This window comes from Nomascus leucogenys, chromosome 8 (assembly GCF_006542625.1).
Source record: "Nomascus leucogenys isolate Asia chromosome 8, Asia_NLE_v1, whole genome shotgun sequence".
In the NCBI taxonomy this organism is placed as follows: domain Eukaryota; kingdom Metazoa; phylum Chordata; class Mammalia; order Primates; family Hylobatidae; genus Nomascus; species Nomascus leucogenys.
In genome coordinates this window covers 77,316,698-77,336,678 of record NC_044388.1, presented here as the reverse complement: position 1 = coordinate 77,336,678, position 19,981 = coordinate 77,316,698, and the positions used below count along the sequence as shown (strand labels likewise).

Sequence of the window (19,981 nt, the reverse complement as noted above, 5' to 3'; positions counted from 1 at the left end):
CCCCTCCCCCCACCCCATAACAGTCCCCGGAGTGTGATGTTCCCCTTCCTGTGTCCATGTGTTCTCATTGTTCAATTCCCACCTATGAGTAAGAACATGTGGTGGTTGGTTTTTTGTCCTTCTGATAGTTTGCTGAGAATGATAGTTTCCAGCTTCATCCATGTCCCTACAAAGGACATGAACTCATCATTTTTATGGCTGCATAGTATTCCATGGTATATATGTGCCACATTTTCTTAATCCAGTCTATCATTGTTGGACATTTGGGTTGGTTCCAAGTCTTTGCTATTGTGAATAGTGCCGCAATAAACATACGTGTGCATGTGTCTTTATAGCAGCATGATTTATAATCCTTTGGGTATATACCCAGTAATGGGATGGCTGGGTCAAATGATATTTCTAGTTCTAGATCCCTGAAGAATCGCCACACTGACTTCCACAATGGTTGAACTACTTTACAGTCCCACCAGCAGTGTAAAAGTGTTCCTATTTCTCCACATCCTCTCCAGCACCTATTGTTTCCTGACTTTTTAATGATGGCCATTCTAACTGGTGTGAGATGGTATCTCATTGTGGTTTTGATTTGCATTTCTCTGATGGCCAGTAATGATGAGCATTTTTTCATGTGTTTTTTGGCTGCATAAATGTCTTCTTTTGAGAAGTGTCTGTTTATATCCTTTGCCCACTTTTTGATGGGGTTGTTTTTTTCTTGTAAATTTGTTTGAGTTCATTGTAGATTCTGGATATTGGCCCTTTGTCAGATGAGTAGGTTGCAAAAATTTTCTCCCATTCTGTAGGTTGCCTGTTCACTCTGATGGTGGTTTCTTTTCCTGTGCAGAAGCTCTTTAGTTTAATTAGATCCCATTTGTCAATTTTGGCTTTTGTTGCCATTGCTTTTGGTGTTTAGACATGAAGTCCTTGCCCATGCCTATGTCCTGAATAGGACAATGGTAGGGTTTTTATGGTTTTAGGTCTAACATATAAGTCTTTAATCCATCTTGAATTAATTTTTGTATAAGGTGTAAGGAAGGGATCCAGTTTCAGCTTTCTACATATGGCTAGCCAGTTTTCCCAGCACCATTTATTAAATAGGGAATCCTTTCCCCATTGTTTTTGTCAGGTTTGTCAAAGATCAGATAGTTGTAGATATGTGGCATTATTTCTGAGGGCTCTGTTCTGTTGCATTGGTCTATATCTGTTTTGGTACCAGTACCATACTATTTTGGTTACTGTAGGATTGTAGTATAGTTTGAAGTCAGGTAGCATGATGCCTCCAGCTTTGTTCTTTCGGCTTAGGATTGACTTGGCAATGCGGGCTCTTTTTTGGTTCCATGTGAACTTTAAAGTAGTTTTTTTCCAATTCTGTGAAGAAAGTCATTGGTAGCTTGATGGGGATGGCCTTGAATCTATAAATTACCTTAGGCAGTATGGCCATTTTCACGATATTGATTCTTCCTACCCACGAGCATGGAATGTTCTTCCATTTGTTTGTATCCTCTTTTATTTCATTGAGCAGTGGTTTGTAGTTCTCCTTGAAGAGGTCCTTCATATCCCTTGTAAGTTGGATTCCTAGGTATTTTATTCTCTTTGAAGCAATTGTGAATGGGAGTTCACTCATGATTTGGCTCTCTGTTATTGGTGTATAAGAATGCTTGTGATTTTTGCACGTTGATTTTGTATAAAAAGGATTTTTTTTAAAAGCTAGGAGACCTTATCTACGGGAGCAGAGTTGGGAGGGGAGCTTACTATTAGGCTATTTGAAGTATTCCCAGTTTTGACAGATGTCAAGGCAGTGCATAATATTGGGCCTTAATTTTAGGCCTTATATTGCAGGGTGTAAATTGTAAACTCTCTTTTCAGACATCTATTGTATGTGCTAGTGTTGGCATATTTTTCAGATAAGTTAGGAAAACTGCAGATGTGAGGTTCTTACCTGAAACTTTTCTAACTCTAGCCCTCTGAAAATGTTAACCAAGAATTCCTTGCTATTAGGCTGGGCACAGTGGCTCCTGCCTATAATCCCAGCATCTTGGGAGGCCAAGGCAAGAGGATCACTTGAGGCCAGGAGTTCGAGACTAGCCTAGGCAATATAGGAAGACCCTGCCTCTAAAAAATTAAAAATTAGCCAGGTATGGTGGCATGTACCTGCAGTCCCAGCTACTCAGGAGGCTGAGGTAGGAGGATCACTTGAGCCCAGGAATTCGAGGCTGTGGTGAGCTATGATTGTACCACTGCACTCCAGCCTGAGTAACAGAGCCAGACCCTGTCTCAAAAAAACAAACAAAAATCCGTATTGTTGAATTAAGATAGCAGATTAAATCAAACCCAGTCTTTTTCTCCTACCCAACAAATCAAGCCAAATGGTGAAATTGCTTTTATATAGGAGCACTGTTTGTGATTCAGGGTAAAAAGTTAAAACTTCCAACCCTATTGCATCTCCTGAAGTTAGGAAGAAGGTACCAAATTTATTTGATGTTCTATAAACATTTCTGAATATTAACAAAACCTCTTTAATAAATAGTATTACATAAGATTTTAGATAAAAGCTACAATAAGAATTTCATATTTTAAACATTTAACAGCAAGGCCAGCAGGAGGGCAAATTCTGTTTTCCACTACCTCACTGTTTCCGGACTCGTATCATTATCTTTTGTCTGTAAGGTGTGATGCCATAAGGTATAATACATGCACACATGTACTCCTAGTACATGGGGTTTTCTGGAGTAGCGTTCAGTGAACTTATTGTAGCCATTTCTTGATAGCTAATTTAGAGTGAGTTGGCATGTTTTTGCCCTGAGTTCTTATTTCTTTGAAGGAATTAAGTAGACTGGCTGGACAGATTCGAAGGTTGTATGGTTCAAACAAAAAAGCTGACAGGCCATTTTGGATCTGCCTCACTGGATTCACAACAGACAGTCCCCTTTATGAAGAGTGTGTGAGGATGAATGATGGATTTTCTAGTTACCTGGTAAGTCTCTTTTTGCATATTATTTGAATTGTCATCTGAAAAGTTATTGTGGGTAATAGTAATTTTTTTTTTTACTTTTTCATATATATGTACATTTTCAGTATTGAAGCCTAAAATTCAGAACTTCTCATAAGTTCTTACATTTAAAATTTTTTCTCATCCTACTGCATTGGCAAAGTACTGTTACCAGTGTCTAGGGCTGTATTTTGTATCCTGTATATTTTATGCTAGACTGTATACTCCAGGAATATTTTTGGGAAATGCCATGACTCCTTTCTTGTTTTCATTAATGGTGAATTGGGAAACATGAGTTTTGGGGGAAGAGAAGGAATCCTTTATGAAGTAATGCAAATTTAAGATAAGTTTTAGGGAGTACTAAGGTACTTTTCACCTCTTTCTAGGATCTCATACATTTAGTGATACACATACATGTAAGAATCCAGATGAGTTTCTCAAATGTCACTGAAAATGACCAGTGTGTTTGCATTGTGTAGCTGAGACTGAGCAGTTGTGGCCTTCCCCAGGAAGGTCCATGGAAGTGATGAATGTGAAGGGTGCATTGCGCGGGGCTGCACAGCCAGCTGTTTTGCTGTTACTGTCTTCACAGTCTCTCTTGTAGTGCAGCTAGTTCCAGTTTTCTTCTATGTAGTTGTTTTAATAATTTTTTTACATAAGCCAAACAGTCCCTTTTACAGGTCCACATAGTTCCCTTACTTTCCTGTCTTCATGCCTTAGTCCCTCAGCTTTGAGTTCTTCTCCTTTTGTATATATCAATATTAATCTATTTTGAGGCTGGGCACGGTGGCTCACGCCTGTAATCCTAGCACTTTGGGAGGCCGAGGCAGGTGGATTGTTTGAGCTCAGGAGTTTGAGACTAGCTTAGGCAATATGGTGAAACTCCATCTCTACTAAAAATACAAACATTAGCTGGGTGCAGTGGTGCGTGCCTGTAGTCCCAGCTACTCAGGAGGCTGGGGCAGGAGGATCACTTGAGCCTGAGAGGCAGAGGTTGCAGTGAGCCTAGATTATGCCATGGCACTCCAGCCTGGGTGACAGAGCCAGACTCTGTCTTTAAAAAAAAAAAATCTCCTTTCAGAAACCCAGTTCCAGCATTTCCTTCCCCAGAAGGTCATCCTGATGTTACTCCCTCATCTGTAGTCCTGGAGCATGCTCCCCGTACCTGTCAGAACCCCATATCGCTGTCTCATTTCATAGGTTTGAATGTGTCTACTTTCCCTCCTAACTAGGTACTTTCTGAGAAGAAGCTGTCAAGCTGTCACACATGCAGTTCCTTGATAAACCTAGAGCCGTGCCTGATAGAAACTTGAAGTCCAGTAACTAGTCGTTGAATTTTGAGCGGTTTTTTTTTTTTTTAGACAGGCTGGAGTGCAGTGGCATGATCTTGGCTGTCTGCAACCTCCGCCTCCTGGGCTCAAGCCATCCTCCCACCTCAGACTCCTAAGTATTATAGCTGGGACTGCAGGCTCATGCCACCATGCCTGGCTAACTTTTTTGTATTTTTAGTAGAGACTGGGTTTCACCATGTTGCTCAGGCTGGTCTCGAACTTCTGAGCTCAAGTGATCCTTCCACCTCAGCCTCCCAAAGTGCTGGGATTACAGATGTGAGCCACCCCACCCAGCCGTGAGCTGTTTTAACATTGGACTGTTTGCATTTTCCAGTTAGACATAACAGAAGAAGACTGCTTTAGTTTATTTCCTCTGGAAACCCTTGTGTACCTGACTCCTGACTCAGAACACGGTATGTAGTTGAATGCATGGATTCATATAGCCCATTGTTCCTGTGTTTCATTCTTCCCTGTGGCAGAATTTATTAAAGCCCCTCAAGAAGGACACCCCTCCCCACCCCCCCCCAAAAAAAAGTAATGCACATGAGCTGTGTTCCTCTTACGGGCAGGGGCCTTGCTGGATGCTTTGATGTGTCTTACCGTGGCTCACAGCTGCACAGACTTAGGGTTTCCATCCTCATCTGGGCCTTGTGTACTGCCTGCCAGTCTTTCCCAGTGTCCTTGGTCTGCTACCCCACTAGCCCTTCTTGGATCAATGTTAGATCTATTTTTTCCTAGAAAATCATTCATTTCACATAATTTTCAAATGTATTGGTATTCAGTTGATCATAGTATTCTCATCTAATTATTTCTCATTCTTCTGCAGTTTTAATTTTGTTTCCTTTCTGAATCTAATGTTGATTTGGGTCTGCTACCCTTTTTCGTGATTAGCTATGCCAAGTTTGTTTTGTTGGCCATTTTAGAAAATTAGCTTTTGGTTTTATTGAGCAAGTTTCTTTTTGTTTTCTACTGAATTTCTACTTTTATTGTTAATAATTCTTTCATTTTGCTTTCTTTGGATTTAGAAATTATAAAACAGATTTGATCTCATTGGCCTTCGTTTTTTCATTAGCTCTTGAAGATGTTGATCTAAACAAAGTTTACATCCTTGGTGGGCTTGTGGATGAAAGCATTCAGAAGGTAAGTATACATTTCAGCCCCAACATCTGTATTATAAAAAGCAGTGCTTACTTTTAGAGGCATGTGCCCTGTCATAATCTCATCTTAGAGGGTCTAAGAACTCAGAGGGAACAGGAAGAAAGAGCCCATCCCCACCAGGTTGGCCCTCTGGCCGGTGAAGTTCCCTCTCTCCTCATGAGCAATGTCAGAGAAATCAAGAGTCGGGAACTGGACTGGGCACTGTTTGGTAATTACATAGCCTAGCCATTGTTGAGCTTCTCTCTTCAGTTCTGCAAGGATAACTCTGATATTGACCAAGTAAGCATCAACTCAACATTCTTACTCGCTGTTTGTTCTTTGAGGGAGTAGTTTGCTCCTTCTAAGGTTGGATCTCTCTGCTGAAATAGTCTTAGCCCAAAACCTCAAACTCCTAGGATTATCCAGGTTTTTTTGTTGGAGTTTTTAGAGGAATAATTGTGGTGTCACTAGAATTTTGCAATGTTTGTTATATAGCTATTTAAGATAATTGTTTATATTTACTAATTAACATATTATGTAGATAATAAGTTTAATAAAAGTTAAAGATTAACATATAAATATAAAAGAGTAGAGTGAAAAATAAGTCTCTTTCCTAACTTTGTCTCCCAATTCCCCTCCCCTGAGGCAACCGATGTCAAGTTTTCTTGTGTATCCTTCTTGAGACATTATATGATCACAAAGTATGTGTTTGTGAGTATATTTTACATATAGGTAGATGTGTTCTATCTATGTTCTTGTATGTATGAGATGTACGTATATTTAACACAGATGATAGGTTAATTTAATTGAATTTATTTTAAAAATATTAGTGTTCCATGACTCCACAGTGATCATCTAAAAAACGAGCAGGGGCTACTTACAGAAGAATGCCAGCTAATAAGGAATGCATAATAGAATTAGAAAATCATTTTGTCACTCCTAATACAATTGTTGACTCAGACAATTGAAACAAAGGTTGTGGAGGAACTGGCTATTTACATGGTCTCAAAGTATCACCCTACAGGTAACAAAGGCAAAGATTTACCATTACAGCAAAGCATTCTCATGGTCACCATCTTATCCAAACTTGATCAAACTTAGTATCACCCATACAGGTACAATCTCTGCCTCCTGAGGTGAAGTATTCTTGACAGGAAATGTTTTTTCTTTTTTTCTTTTGAAGCAGGGCCTTGCTCTGTTGCTGCAACCTCGAACTCCTGGGCTCAAGCAATCCTCCCACCACCTCAGCCTTCTGAGTAGCTAGGACTACAGGCCCATGCCACCACAGCTAGCTAGTTTTTAATTTAATTTTATGGTTTTGAGACATGGTCTCACTCTGTTGCCCAGGCTGGAGTGCAGTGCTGCGATCATGGCTCACTGCAGCTGCAATCTCATGGGCTCGTTCGAACCGCCTGCCTCAGCCTCCTGGGTAGCTGAGACTACAGGTGTGTGCCATCATGCCTAGCTAATTTTTATATTTTTTTGTAGAGACAGAGTCTCGCCATGTTTCCCAAACTAGTCTTGAACTCCTGGACTCAAGCAATCTACTCACCTCAGCCTCCCAAAGTACTGGGATTACAGGCATGAGTCACTGTGCCTGGCCTAGTTTTTAAATTTTTTTATAGAGACAGGGTCTCACTTTGTTGCTCAGGCTGGTCTCAAACTTCTGGACTCTAGCAATCCTCCTGCCTCAGCCTCCCAAATTGCTGAGATTACAGGTGTGAGCCACTGTGCCCAGCCTCGTTTTTAAAATTTTTTGTAGAGACAGGGTCTCACTGTGTCCAGCCTCGAATTCCTGGACTCAAGCAATCCTCCTACCTCAGCCTCCCAGAGTGCTGGGATTATAGGCGTGAGCCCTCTCACCTGGCCCAGAAAATGTTTAAGCTGAATATAATTGTGAGGAAACAGACAAATCAGAATGTGGGACATTCTGCAAAACAACTGGACTGATCTTAACTGAGGCAAGAGGCCGTTATAGATTAAAAGAGGTTTGTCCAGGCACAGTGGCTCATGTCTGTAATCTCAGCACTTAGGGAGGCCAAGGCAGGAGGATCACTGGAGCCCAGGAGTTTGAGACCAGCCTGGGCAACACATTGAGACCCTATCTATCTCTACAAAACAATTAGGAAAAGAAAAAAAGGTTAAAAAACCATAATAGCCAAATGCAGTAGGTGAGCCTTGTTTGAATTCTGTATTGAGAGGAAAGCTTTATAAAAGACAGTTTGGGGAAAGTTGAGGAGATTTTAATGTAGATTGTGTATTAAGTGAAATTACAGAATTATTTAAGAGTTTCTTTGAAGTGAAAATGGTATTGTGGTAAGGTAGGAGAATGTAATTGTTCTTAGATGCATGCTTAAGTAAGTATTTAGTGAAGAAGTATTGTGATGTCTGTAGCTTACTTTGAAATGGTTTGGCAGATTATTTTTTATTGAGACAAGGTCTTGTTCTGTCATCCAGGCTGAGTGAGGTGGTGCAATCCTAGCTCGCTGCAACCTTGAACTTCTAGTCTCAAGCAATCCTCGCGCCTCAGCCTCCTGAGTACCTAGGACTATAGGAACATGCTACCATGGCCAGCTAAATTTTTTTTTTTCTGTATTTTTGTTAGACACGAAGTATCCTGATGTTGCTCAGGCTGGTCTTGAACTCCAGGCCTCAAGCAATCCTTCTGCCTCAGCCTCCCAAAACACTGGGATTACAGGCATGAACCACCTTGTGCAGCCCAAAATATGTATTTATATACAGAGAGAGAAAAAGCAAAATATTAACAACTGGTGAGTCTAGAACACAGGAATGAATATTGATTGTATTATTGCTTTGAACTTTTCTTAGGTTTGAAATATTTCAAAGTAAAAAGTTAGGGCCGGGCGTGGTGGCTCACGCCTATAATCCCAGCCCTTTGGGAGGCCAAGTCAGGCAGATAAGGTAAAGAGATCGGTACCATCCTGGCCAACATGGTGAAACCCTGTCTCTACTAAAAATATAAAAATTAGCTGGGTGTGGTGGTGTGTGCCTGTACTCCCAGCTACTCGGGAGGCTGAGGCAGGAGAATCTCTTGAACCGGGGAGGCGGAGGTTGCAGTGAGCTGAAATCGCACCACTGTAGTCCAGCCTGGTGACAGAGCGAGACTCTCTCACACACACAAAAAAAGTTTGGAGGGCTGGAGGCCTACTTGAATCCAGGAGTTAGAGGCTGCAGAGAACTGTGGTGACACCACTGCACTGCAGCCTGGGTTATGCAACACAGTGAGACCCTGTCTCTAAAAAAAAAAAAATAATAATAATTAAAAGTTTGTTAGTCTTATCTGCAGCAAGGTGACAGACCCCCCCTCCTTTTTTTTTTTTTTTTTTTTTGAGACAGGGCCTTGCTCTGCTGCCCATGCTGGAGGGCAGTGGCACAATCACAGCTCACTCCAGCCTCAACCTCCCAGGGTCAATTGATCCCCCTACCTCAGCTTCCCAAGTAGCTGGGACCACAGGTGGGCGCTACCATGCCCAGCTAATTTTTTGTTGAGTTGGGGTTTCACCATATGGCCCATGCTGGTGTCGAACTCCTGGGCTCAAGTTACCCACCTGCCTCAACCTCCCAAAGTGCTGAGATTGCAGGCGTGAGCCACAGTGCCTGGCCGACAGTCCCTTTTTTGAGGCAGTTAAGTTCAGAGGGTCAGTGAGCAGTGCATGACGTACAGATGTGCAGTTTTAACATATTATCTGTCCAACATTTAAACTGAAAAATAAGTGGAAGATTTGTGAGATGTTTAGAACTTTTTGGTTGTTATTGGAGTTTGGCTTCTTCACAGAAATAAGCTAAGAACAACATTTCTTCAAGGAGAGTCATTTTATTATGAATCATTGTGCAAAGAACATGAACTAAATTGTAAGCTCTTCTAGGGCAACACCCAAATATCCTACTAATTTTGAATTCTGTACTCTACTTCAAAGTGATTATAAAGGAATAAGACTTTTTACAAAACAAACGTATCATAGCTCATATATGCAAAGGAGTTTTATCCTTTCAAATAAGTCCTTATCTTGCATCACTTAAAACATTTTTGGAAGTTCTATCTAAAATTTTGTTTCATGTGAGTGAGAGGCAGGTGTCAGCACTGAAAAGGTACTAGGTCTGCTTCACACTATTCCACCTGGTTAGACCACACTCATGATGGCCAGTCAGTTATGGGACCATAAACAAAATGATACTGCCTAGCTTAGAACAAGTTCAGAAGAACTTGCCCTGAGTGATGAAGCGACTTGAAACTAAGTCATAGTCAAAGAAGAGTTGACAGAACTGAGGCTACAATCTGGAGACCAGAGGATTCCTAGGGGCATGATCACTGCCTTCAAGTTTCTGAATTGGCCATCTTTTGGAAGGGCCATCTTACTTGCATGGTCTGGCTTTGGGGGAATAGACCTAGGATGAATGAGTGGAAGTCTCAGAGAAAACAGAATTTTGCTCAAGATCAAGAAGAATTTCTTATCAGCTGGTACTATCAAAGTTGGAGTGGGTTGTCCCAGGATGCATGAACTCCCTGTCACAAGAGCTGTCCATTGAGTGGCCACATGGCCTCTTGGAGAAGTCATAGAGAACAGACAAACAATGAATGGGTGGTTAGAGTGATATAGTTAACATTATTGAGACCCCTCCCAAGCCTTGGCATGTTAATTATCCCAGTAATCTGAACCTCTCTCTTTAATCCTGAAGTCTTAGGTAGAAAATCTTTCCTGTGCTTCTTACAAGGCAGCAAATGTAATTTGACTGAGTCATGACTCAGTCTGAGGGACTTCATGACTGAGGAACATATCTTATAAAGGGACATCAGTTTCTGTACTCCGACACTAAATGGCCTCAAGTTGATGGACTTCTTGTGACTCCTTTTAGCAGTTTTCAGAGCCCTTCCTTTTATTTTTGAGACAGGGTCTCCTCTGTCACCCAGGCTGGAGTGCAGTGGTGCAGTCACAGCTCATTGCAGCCTTGATATATGCCCCAGGCTCAAGTGATCATCCAACTTCAGCCTCCAGAGTAGCTGGGACTACAGGCACACACCAGCACACCCTGTTAATTTTTTTTTGTTATTTGTAGAGACAGGGTCTCCCTATGTTGCTCAGGCTGGTCTTGAACTCCTGGGCTCAAGCAGTCCTCTGGCCTTGGCCTCAAAGTGTTCTGTGAGGCACTTCACCTGGCCCCTTTCTTTTAATTGGGCTCTCTCTTTTCACACCTTAATGCCACTTGTTGCAGTGGTGCACCTGTCTTGAATCTTGTCTACCTTTTCCTGTAATTTGATGCTGCCTTTTGGCAATGAGCTTGGAACTTCCAGACATCCAGAATTGGGTCTTACTGAGTTAGGGCTCAGAATGTGCTCTGATTGATTAGACTGCTTGGGCCTTTTGATGCCTACTGTAGCTGCAGATGTGCCTCTTTTGCTTATTTCCGTCTTGGTTCTAAGTGGTAGTGAGTGGACTGTGGATAAGTGAGCCCCCAAAAAGTAAGATATTGTCACATAAGCTCTTGAGACGACAGTTAACTCATTATCTGCAGTTTTTTCCATTCCACAATAGGCTACTTATTTTTAATGCTGTATGTATTACATTGAGAATATACTCATGTATAATTTTTATAAGAAAAATATTTAACTGTATATTTACAGAAGGTGACATTTCAAAAGGCCCGGGAATACTGTGTCAAGACCGCACGCTTGCCAATCCAGGAATACATGGTCAGAAACCAGAATGGGAAAAACTATCATTCAGAGATACTGGCCATCAATCAAGGTACTTCTTACACAGCCCCCATCCAGGGTGTGTGAGTTCTGGTGCTGCTGCTTTGCATTGTGTTTAAGTGGCCTTTGAGTCAGTCTCCTCTGTGACTAATGTGTGTGGACTTTATTGCATGTACGTCATGACATGCATTCTGGCCACTAAGAGGCATTCTTTGTTTTCTTCCTTGTCACCAACTATGTTAAAGATAGTTGAAATTGTCCCCTTGGCCAGGTGTGGTGGCTCACACCTGTAATCCTAGCACTTTGGGAGGCCGAGGTGGGCGGATCACCTGAGGTTAGGAGTTCAAAACCAGCCTGGCCAACATGGTGAAACCCCATCCCTACTAAAATACAAAAATCAGGCGTCGTGGTGCACACCTGTAATCCTAGTTACTCCAGAGGCTGAGGCATGAGAACTGCTTGAACCTGGGAGGTGGAGGTTGCAGTGAGCCGAGATCACACCACTGCATTCCAGCCTGGGTGACAGAGTGATACTCTGTCTCAAAAACAAACAAAAAAAAAAAGCTGGGCGCAGTGGCTCACTCCTGTAATCCCAGCACTTTGGGAGGCTGAGGTGGGTGGGATCACCTGAGGTCGGGAGGTCGAGACCAGCCTGACCAACATGGAGAAACTCCATCTCTACTAAAAATACAAAAATTAGTGGGGCGTGGTGGCGGGCGTCTGTAATCTCAGCTAATCTGGAGGCTGAGGAAGAAGAATTGCTTGAACCTGGGAGGCGCAGGTTACGGTGAGCTGAGATTGTGCCATTGCACTCCAGCCTGAGCAATGAGAGTGCCACTCTACCTCAAAAAAAAAAAAAAAAAAATTGTCCCCTTCATCTAGAATGCCCAGCTTTTAACCTCTCACTGACCACTGAATTCCTGTTTGATCTTCAGGGTTCAGTTTGGAGCATCTCGGCCCTTCCCCATTCCAGGCCATGGCAGAGCCCTTTTGTGTTCCCATTTTACTGTGTTCCTTTCTGTTGCACCCTGTCCATTCACAGGCCTGTATCTTTCAGGGTAGGCTGAGGTCCTTGAGAGCAGTCAGAGCCTGTGTCCTTGCCTCTCTCCCTGCAAGACCTTAGTGTACCACATATGGTGCAGAATAGATTTGTTGAATGAAATATTACAGAACATCCTTTTCATTTACTCGTTCTTTTTTTCCTCTGTGGTCACTGTGTTTTCTGTTTACTCTCTAACAGTGTTTGATATCCTGTCCACTTACTTAGAGACTCACAACTGGCCTGAAGCGTTGAAGAAAGGAGTTTCTTCAGGAAAAGGCTATGTTCTTCGGAACTCAGTGGAATGATGGGCCTAAGATTGCAGCTGCGTGGCCAGGTGCTCACGCCATAATGCCAACACTTTGGTAGACCGAAGTCGGCAGATCACCTGAGGTCAGGAGTTCACAACCAGCCTGGCCAACATGGTGAAACCCTTCTCTACTGAAAATACAAAAATTAGCCAGGTGTGGTGGTGCACACCTGTAGTCCCAGCTACTTGGGAGCCTGAGGTGGGAGAATCACTTGAACTCAGGAGGTGATGGTTGCAGTGAGCCGAGATTTCACCAGTGCACTCCAGCCTGGGTGACAAGAGCAAGACTCCATCTCAAAAAAAAAAAAAAAAAAAAAAAAAAATGCAGCTGCAGGAGTGAGGTGCTTGGAGGTACCTTGACCAAAGAGCAGGGCAGAGGGTGGTAGTGGCACATAGGCACATGTCTTTGCACGACATCTTCTCAGAGCTTCACAATAAGCTAATGTCAGGGACCACATTTAATGCTTTTTAATCTCCCATAGTGCCTGGCTCACAGGAAGTGCTCAGATATGTTAATAAAAAGTTAATGTGGTGGGTGCAGTCGCTCATGCCTGTAATCCCAGCACTTTGGGAGGCTGAGGCGGGTGGATCACAAGGTCAGGAGTTCCAGACCAGCCTGGCTAATATGTTGAAACCCCGTCTCTACTAAAAATACAAAAATTAGCTGGGCATGGTGGTGCATGCCTGTAGTCTCAGCTACTCGGGAGGCTGAGGCAGGAGAATCGCTTGAACCCAGGAGGCGGAGGTTGCAGTGAGCAGAGATCGTGCCACTGCACTCCAGCCTGGGCGACAGAGCAAGACTCTCTCAAGAAAAAGAAAAAAAATTTATGTAACAAGGAATTAGCCTCAAAACCACATGGCTTTGGATGTGCTAATTCAACTTTTGTACATCTATTTGTGAGAGACCTCTTAAAATTGTTTAAATGGTTATATCAAGAGTTTTATATTCACTAAACTGGCATCATAAAATTGTATGACTTTCTCCAGCCTTGTCTGATCATGCTCGTTGCTGCCCAGCTTGGAATAAGCTTTGCAGGATCCAGCCTGTTCTGACCTATCCCTACTGAGTCCCCATAGCATTTTGTTCCCTCCTGTGTCTCTTACCCTGTTCTCCCTTGCAGAGTATGGGCACAGAGGGCTTCTCTTTCTAATCCTTCCTAATAGTAGGATCCTAACAGGACAAATCTGTGTACCTATCTTTCTATCCTCCCTGAACCTGGTACCAACTAGATTCTTCATATGTATTTGTAACAGATTAAATTGTAAAGCACACACAGTATTGATAAAAGTGTGTCTTGAAAATAGCTAGAAAGTGTTAGACACATGATCATGTTAGATAACCTACTTATTACACAAATCTCATGTTCCTTATGTCCCAGTTGGACATATTTGCTTCAGTTACTCTGACAGTTTGGGTTAACTTGCTAGTTAAGCAGCTAGCAAATTCGGGAAATATATTCAATACCTCAACCAATAGATTACTTCTCTGCTCTGTCCCCTCCCCTTCACAATTTAATTCCTAAGGAACTGTGTTCACCTAATAAATTATATCAGTGCCTTTCTATTTAACTGGCTAGACAGTTCATAATAAAAGATATGGGACCAACCTAAGTACCTATCGACCAACCTAAGTACCTATCAACCAATGAATAGATAAAGTATATATATATCCTGTGGAATATTACTCAGCCATAAAAAACAACAAAATGTCTTTTGCAGCAACTTGGATAGTATTGGAAGCTATTATTCTTAGTGAAGTAACTCAGGAATGGAAAACCAAATACCAAATGTTCCCACTTGTAAGTGGGAGCTAAGCTACAAGTGGGAGCTAAGCTACAGGTAAGCACACAGAGTGGTATAACAGACACTGGAGACCCAGAACGGGGAAGGGGAAGGATAAAAAACTACATACTGGGTACAATATATAGTACTCAGGTGACTGGTACACCAAAATTTCAGACTTCACCACTATACAATTCATCCATGTAATCCAAAACCACCTGTACCCCTAAAAGCTATTGAAATAAAAAAACCGTCCAGTCCTTAGAAAAAAAACATTATTAGAAACACACAAAGCTCCTTGGTCTTTATCAACAAATAGATAAACAATGAGTTCTATAATCTCTTTGATCCAAAAAGGACTTTCTATGGATAGGCTTCAGGAGATCTGTATCTCACGTATTCTCAGATGTCTAGAAACCAAGAATCACTGATGTGGGTCACCTGCAGTCTTTTTTTTTTTTTTTTTTTTTAAAACCTCTAAAGGTTTTAGTTAATATACTAAATAGCATAGAAGAGTTTTCTATGCTTAGCGCCTAGGAAATGATTTTAGCAAAATAAGACTTGGCCAGATTGGGATTCAGAAATCCTCATAGTGTTAATTTATATAATGATAAAACTATATCAAAAATATGTAACATGAAATATGTGACTAATGAATTTTTAATGGAAGTTGTGAAATGTATCATGCTGTTTGAAGTAGACAAAAGTATATTACAAAGTAGCATATAAGCTATAATACTATAATTTCAATTTGATGAACATAGAGAATGCAGGCCAAGTTAAACTCTGTGCCTCAGTTTCAATTATGAGGATAAGTGTCTTCTGCAGTTAGTAAGAATAAAGGAGTTTAATCCATGCAAAACACAATACTTGGTAAACAAAAAACACGGTATTTCGTTATATACTCACCTGCTGAATAATGGGACTACAGGTGACATTTCTTTGCTGCTTTATACTTATGTACTCTACATTTCCTCTGGTGAACCTGGCTTACTGTTATAATCAGAAAATTATTTTACTGCTGACCTCCAGTTAATTATGGAAGCTGTGGCAATTACTAAGGGAGTTAACTCCAAATAAACCCTAATACTGTTTAGTAAACTTTATTGTACTGAACAAAAAAGATGATTTTGCAATGATTTTCTCTCCCATGAAAGCGTGGGTGAAAACCAGTAACTTATAAAAATACTTTAGGACTCTAATAAGATAATACATACATTCACACCTTATCTTCTGAGTATTTAAATGGGGGAGGTTCACCTGGAAAAACCCATAGTTTTTTGCCTCAACTGACCTGTAAAAAAGTCCACCTGTATCAACTTTCTGCCAATCTGGAGAAGATCTGTTTTCTTTGATCTGACGTCATGTGTTCACAAGCTTCTAAAATGTTTGCCAAAATTAAAGTCTGCTGGATGGTTTTTGCCTTAACCCATATTCTTCCATTCATTCCAAATACTATCTCCAGTGGATAGAGTTTTCCCACTTCCTGTATTATTTCACAATCTGGAGCTAATAGCCTGGTGGGAAGAGAAAAGAAAATGAAACTTAATGAAGTGGCAAAGGTGTGTCCAGACTCTCCTTTAGAATGTGATTCCTTTTGTGGGCAGTTCTCCATAGCTATTCAACAAGAACAAGGCACATGACATCTGCTGCCTCCTTTCTTCCAAGAAGAAACTTTACACTGTTCAAAGGTATACTAGAGATTACAGAGGGGCTATCCCTTACAAAGAAATCAAACTCCCTAGGTTACCAACTTTGTAAAAGTCTTTCCCCTAGATTGTCAGAGCACTTTAATTCTAGACTGGGAATTGTAACTTTTTTTATCTACAGTGCTGAAAGACACTTTTATTTTCCTGGCCATATTATTTTCGTGTTAAATTCAGTACTTGGAGAGGAACATTGGCTCTTTCAAACCATAAGGGTGCTGCTTGGTTAATAACATGCTTCTCTGATGTCCAAACTTAATTCTCCAGATCTTTAGGATATGTAGCAAGGAGAGGCATAAAAGATAGCTCTGAACTTCACTGGTTCTAGGAGTAAAGCCCCTGAATATGGCACAGCTTTGGGTGGGTAAAATTCTAAACACCAAAAAGAGAATCTGCCTCAGTATGAACTATTAAACTTACCAGGACCAAGTGTCAGAAGCCTTCTGTGAATGTCTACATAACCTTGAACATCACAATCTAAGCTGCGTGTGACCCCCCTAATTAGAAAAAACTGATAATTTTGTACAACTGCAGACTGCATCTGTATTCAAGTGACTCAGAACAGAGGAAAGGCCAGTTTTCACATTTGGGCTGAGTCAAATAAGCAGCAGGCCTGGGAGGGAAGACATGAATACAGAGTAAGGGCTTAAAGCATGAAGTATTAGCCCACCAGAAACTACACAAACACATCTGAATTTGATGTTTCCAAGAAGATAGGATTAACTTCATGAGTTTCCAAATGTGTTAAAATGGATACTGATTTCTAACTTTGAGGAGAAATTCAAATGTTACAAAGAATCTGAATCCTGAAGATTAACCAACTTTCCAAGAATGTATAATTATAAAAGGCAGGCAAGCCAGCAGACATCAGGACTTACTTTCTAATTAAGCCCAGAGTCACTTTAAAAAGCAGACCATCCTGTCCAATGACACCCATTCCATTGGCTCGTCCACAGCTGTCAATACAGACCATCTCTGGTTCCATGTCTTTATTAGCAACCACAAATTGGCCATAGATGAGATCTCCAACCTACAATGATATTAAAAACCAGTTCATTTCCTCTCAGCAAACTACAGGTGCTACTATTGGTTCTTTCTCACAGGCATCAATGCCAGCCACCTACAGTTCTGCGGCTAAGGGAATGACTGCACTATAGGATTCCCACAGTCACTTTGGAGTTGAGTCTTGGGAAAAAAAGGAACACACGTATCATTCCCTTTCACCAACTAGCAAATCACAGATGAGGAGCCATCTCAAGGCCAGAGAACACCTCTATATTGCACTGTCCAATATGGTAGATAGCCAATTGTTTAAACTTACATTTAAATTAAAATTAGATATTTAAAATTAATTTCCTGAGTTGCATTAGCCACATTTCAAGTGCTCAACAGCTAGTGGCTACCATACTAATTAGTGCAGATAAAAAACAGCATCACTGTAGAAAGTTATATTAGGTGGCACTACCCTAGAGAATTACAGATTTACAGAGAAAGGAACGAACTCTGGCACGCAATCATTCAAAGCAAAACCAAACAATAATTCACTGACACTTCTCCCTGCAAGATTTACTTAAAAACCTCATAGAGCTAAACTTCAAAGGGATGAAGCTGAGGAAATGGTGAACTCATTCTGTTCACTCAACAAAACGTATTAAGTACCTACTGTTTGTTGGTGACTATGTAAACTAGAAAGGAAAAAAACATTCTCTGCTTTTCAGAAGCATTTGGTCTTGGAGGGCAGTGGGGAGGTACATATAAACAAACCTCAGTCGAGGCTAAATCCAGTAAGTGCTAGAGCAAAGATATGAGAAAAGTGACAACTGGAGATGGCTTTACAGAGGTGGTCATGTTTAGCCTAGGTCTCAAAGGATGAGAATGTGTTCCATAGGGTGCGAAGGGATGGTGCAATCAAGACAGAGGGAACAGCATGTGCAAATAAGGGCAGGAAATTGAGTTTAATGGCGTTTGGTGTGACTTGAGTATGGCTGTATGAAGGATATAATTAGGGATGAGGAAAGACACCTGGAGTGTACATGCCAAGGAATTCTGTAGATTTTGGAGAATCTTGTTTTTTCTTTTCGAGAAAGTGACCGTGTGAGGATGTCAGCTCTCAAAACCCTGGATAGTGAGGTAAAAGCGTGGAGGCAGGGATTAATGAAGAAGTGACTGAGACCAGTCAAGAGGGAGCTGAAGCCTGAACTTTCGAAGTGGAGATAAAGGGACGGACATGCCAAAGATCAGAGACAGAATCAAATAGGATCAAAATAGGATTAAGCAACTAAATTTGCATGAGAAGTGAATGAGAAGAGGCGAAGAAATCACTAAATTTCGGGCTGGATAGACAAGGTGGTGTGGCTATGCTACCTGAAAAGCTCAAATTGAAAACCCGAGGTAACAATATTACTCCTCTATCAGCTTCTAGGACCTACAGCCAGGATGGATGGATAGTTGACAATGTTAATTTGCACCACCTGTCCCTCCTCTAAGCCTACAGCAGACATCCTTGTCCAGAGGATATGGACATAACAAATAATGGCGAGGACAGATACAACCTTTCAACTCAGTAGAAATGAAACATCCCAAGAACAAATGTAGCCAATGTAAAATAAATTGTAAATGTAAAAAAATAATAATAATTATGTGGCTCTGATCCTGGAGCATCTGAAGAAACTCTTGGAGCCTGGGGCAATTATATACATGCTCAGAGATCTAGGTCATGCTTTAGAGACAATTCAGATAGCCTTCTGGATATTTGAGTGTTCTAGGGAATGGATGTTTCTTACTTTGAAACCAAAGGCTCCCATAATTACCTGCACATTTGGTCTGTTTCTTTTAGTTGCACCTTCAAATGACAAGTAAGACAAAGAAGCTGGCTCACTCCCTCCAACATCAACTTTGAATATATCTCCAGATTTAGCTGTCACTATGCCAATCACATGGTCTCCTTTTACTGGAACATACTACAAAAGGAAATAGAATGAGAAAACAGCCATAAATGACAAGATACCATTGGAAGACACCTTCAGCAAGTCCTTTGTGGTTATTGTCATTAAAGAGAAAGAAATCTGATCAAATGCCACTTTCGGTAAAAGAAAATCACATCATAAAGTGTCGGGTGTGCAGCTTCTGGCAGTCTGTTGAGTCCAAGCCCCATTATCTCTGAGGCACCCCAACCAGTAAGTCCGTAGCTTTGTGGCATAAATCCAGTGGCAAAGGAATCCTTACAACCAAGGAAGCCCATTCCATAGACAATTTTTTCTATATGAAATTCTTACCTATTCTAGGAGAAATTAACTCCCTATGACATCCACTCATTGAGCCTAGTCCTGCCCTCTGAGACTCCAAAGGGCAGGCCTGCTGTGGGGTTTTGAAGACTATAATCATGACTCCACGGTCTCCAAACGTTTTTCTCTCCTGGTTGCCCTTCTCAGGCTATGTTCCTATTGTTCACGGTCCCTCTAAAGGACATGCAGAAGTGGGCACAAGACAACGGTGGCTCTAGGTTTGCCCAAACAAAAGAGGGCCTCAGGGTCCCAACCCTTCTTTTGGGAGGTCTTCTCAAAGCAGGGCTACCACTCTCACTGCCGCACCACCCCTCTGGATTCCCAGCTCACCCGCTTCTGCTGAGAGTCCACCCAGTAAACACCGCCGCCGCTGCCACTGCCGGGCTCCTTGTGACGGAGGCGGCCGCACTTGGTGACCAGCAGGCGGTCCCCACAGCGCCGAAGACCCGGACCGCATACAACGCGCACCCGCGGGCGCGCTCCAGCATTCAGGCTCAACGGTCGCTCCCCTGCACCCCCAGGGCCTTCCGCGTCCTCCTGTTCCGGCAGGAGCAGCTCCTCACCCGGGAGCACCACCTGACCTAGTGCTGTGCGTGCAGCGCGCGCCCTGCTGCCCGCGAGAGATTCAGCCGCGACAGACGCAGCTTCGGCCATGGCAGGCGCCACCAAACACCGTTTCCGGTACCCGCCTTCCGC

General features: G+C 41.9%; 2 protein-coding genes across 7 annotated transcripts in view; one reads left to right on the top strand and one right to left on the bottom strand.

Annotated features, from left to right (window-relative positions):
* Window positions 1–13,789, top strand: part of TRMT10B (tRNA methyltransferase 10B) — a 23,270-nt gene extending 9,481 nt beyond the window's left edge. For 2 of the 4 annotated variants that reach the window (XM_030817443.1, XM_030817441.1), the window contains 5 exons: window positions 2,816–2,968; window positions 4,649–4,727; window positions 5,387–5,454; window positions 11,093–11,216; window positions 12,405–13,789. In XM_030817443.1, coding sequence (XP_030673303.1) covers window positions 2,816–2,968; window positions 4,649–4,727; window positions 5,387–5,454; window positions 11,093–11,216; window positions 12,405–12,511 — 531 coding nt within the window. In that variant the 3' untranslated portion in view covers window positions 12,512–13,789. Of the gene's footprint in view, window positions 1–2,815; window positions 2,969–4,648; window positions 4,728–5,386; window positions 5,455–11,092; window positions 11,217–12,221 lie in introns of all 4 variants that reach the window. The other 2 variants (XM_030817444.1, XM_030817442.1) reach the window with 2 other exon arrangements.
* On the bottom strand, window positions 8,999–19,981 carry EXOSC3 (exosome component 3). Of its 3 annotated transcripts, XM_030817446.1 has the most exons (5): window positions 19,616–19,981; window positions 18,812–18,961; window positions 16,880–17,031; window positions 15,590–15,812; window positions 8,999–9,174 (listed from the first exon to the last, which is right to left on the bottom strand). In XM_030817446.1, the coding sequence occupies exons 1-4, from the start codon at window positions 19,937–19,939 to the stop codon at window positions 15,611–15,613; spliced, it is 828 nt and encodes a 275-aa protein (XP_030673306.1). In that variant the 5' UTR covers window positions 19,940–19,981; the 3' UTR covers window positions 8,999–9,174; window positions 15,590–15,610. The 3 variants fall into 3 exon arrangements, with proteins under 3 accessions (XP_030673306.1, XP_004088824.2, XP_003263357.2); XM_003263309.4 differs by lacking the exon at window positions 8,999–9,174 and having other exon boundaries at window positions 14,600–15,812; XM_004088776.3 differs by lacking the exons at window positions 8,999–9,174; window positions 16,880–17,031 and having other exon boundaries at window positions 14,594–15,812.

Coding starts and splice junctions, on each gene's coding strand:
- EXOSC3 (XM_030817446.1), bottom strand. CDS start 19,939: ATGGCCGAAGCTGCGTCTGTCGCGGCTGAATCTCTCGCGGGCAGCAGG. Junction 17,032..18,811: donor GAAACAGACCAAATGTGCAG/GTAATTATGGGA, acceptor ATATCATTGTAG/GTTGGAGATCTCATCTATGG. Junction 15,813..16,879: donor ACTCTGGGCTTAATTAGAAA/GTAAGTCCTGAT, acceptor TCTTCCCACCAG/GCTATTAGCTCCAGATTGTG.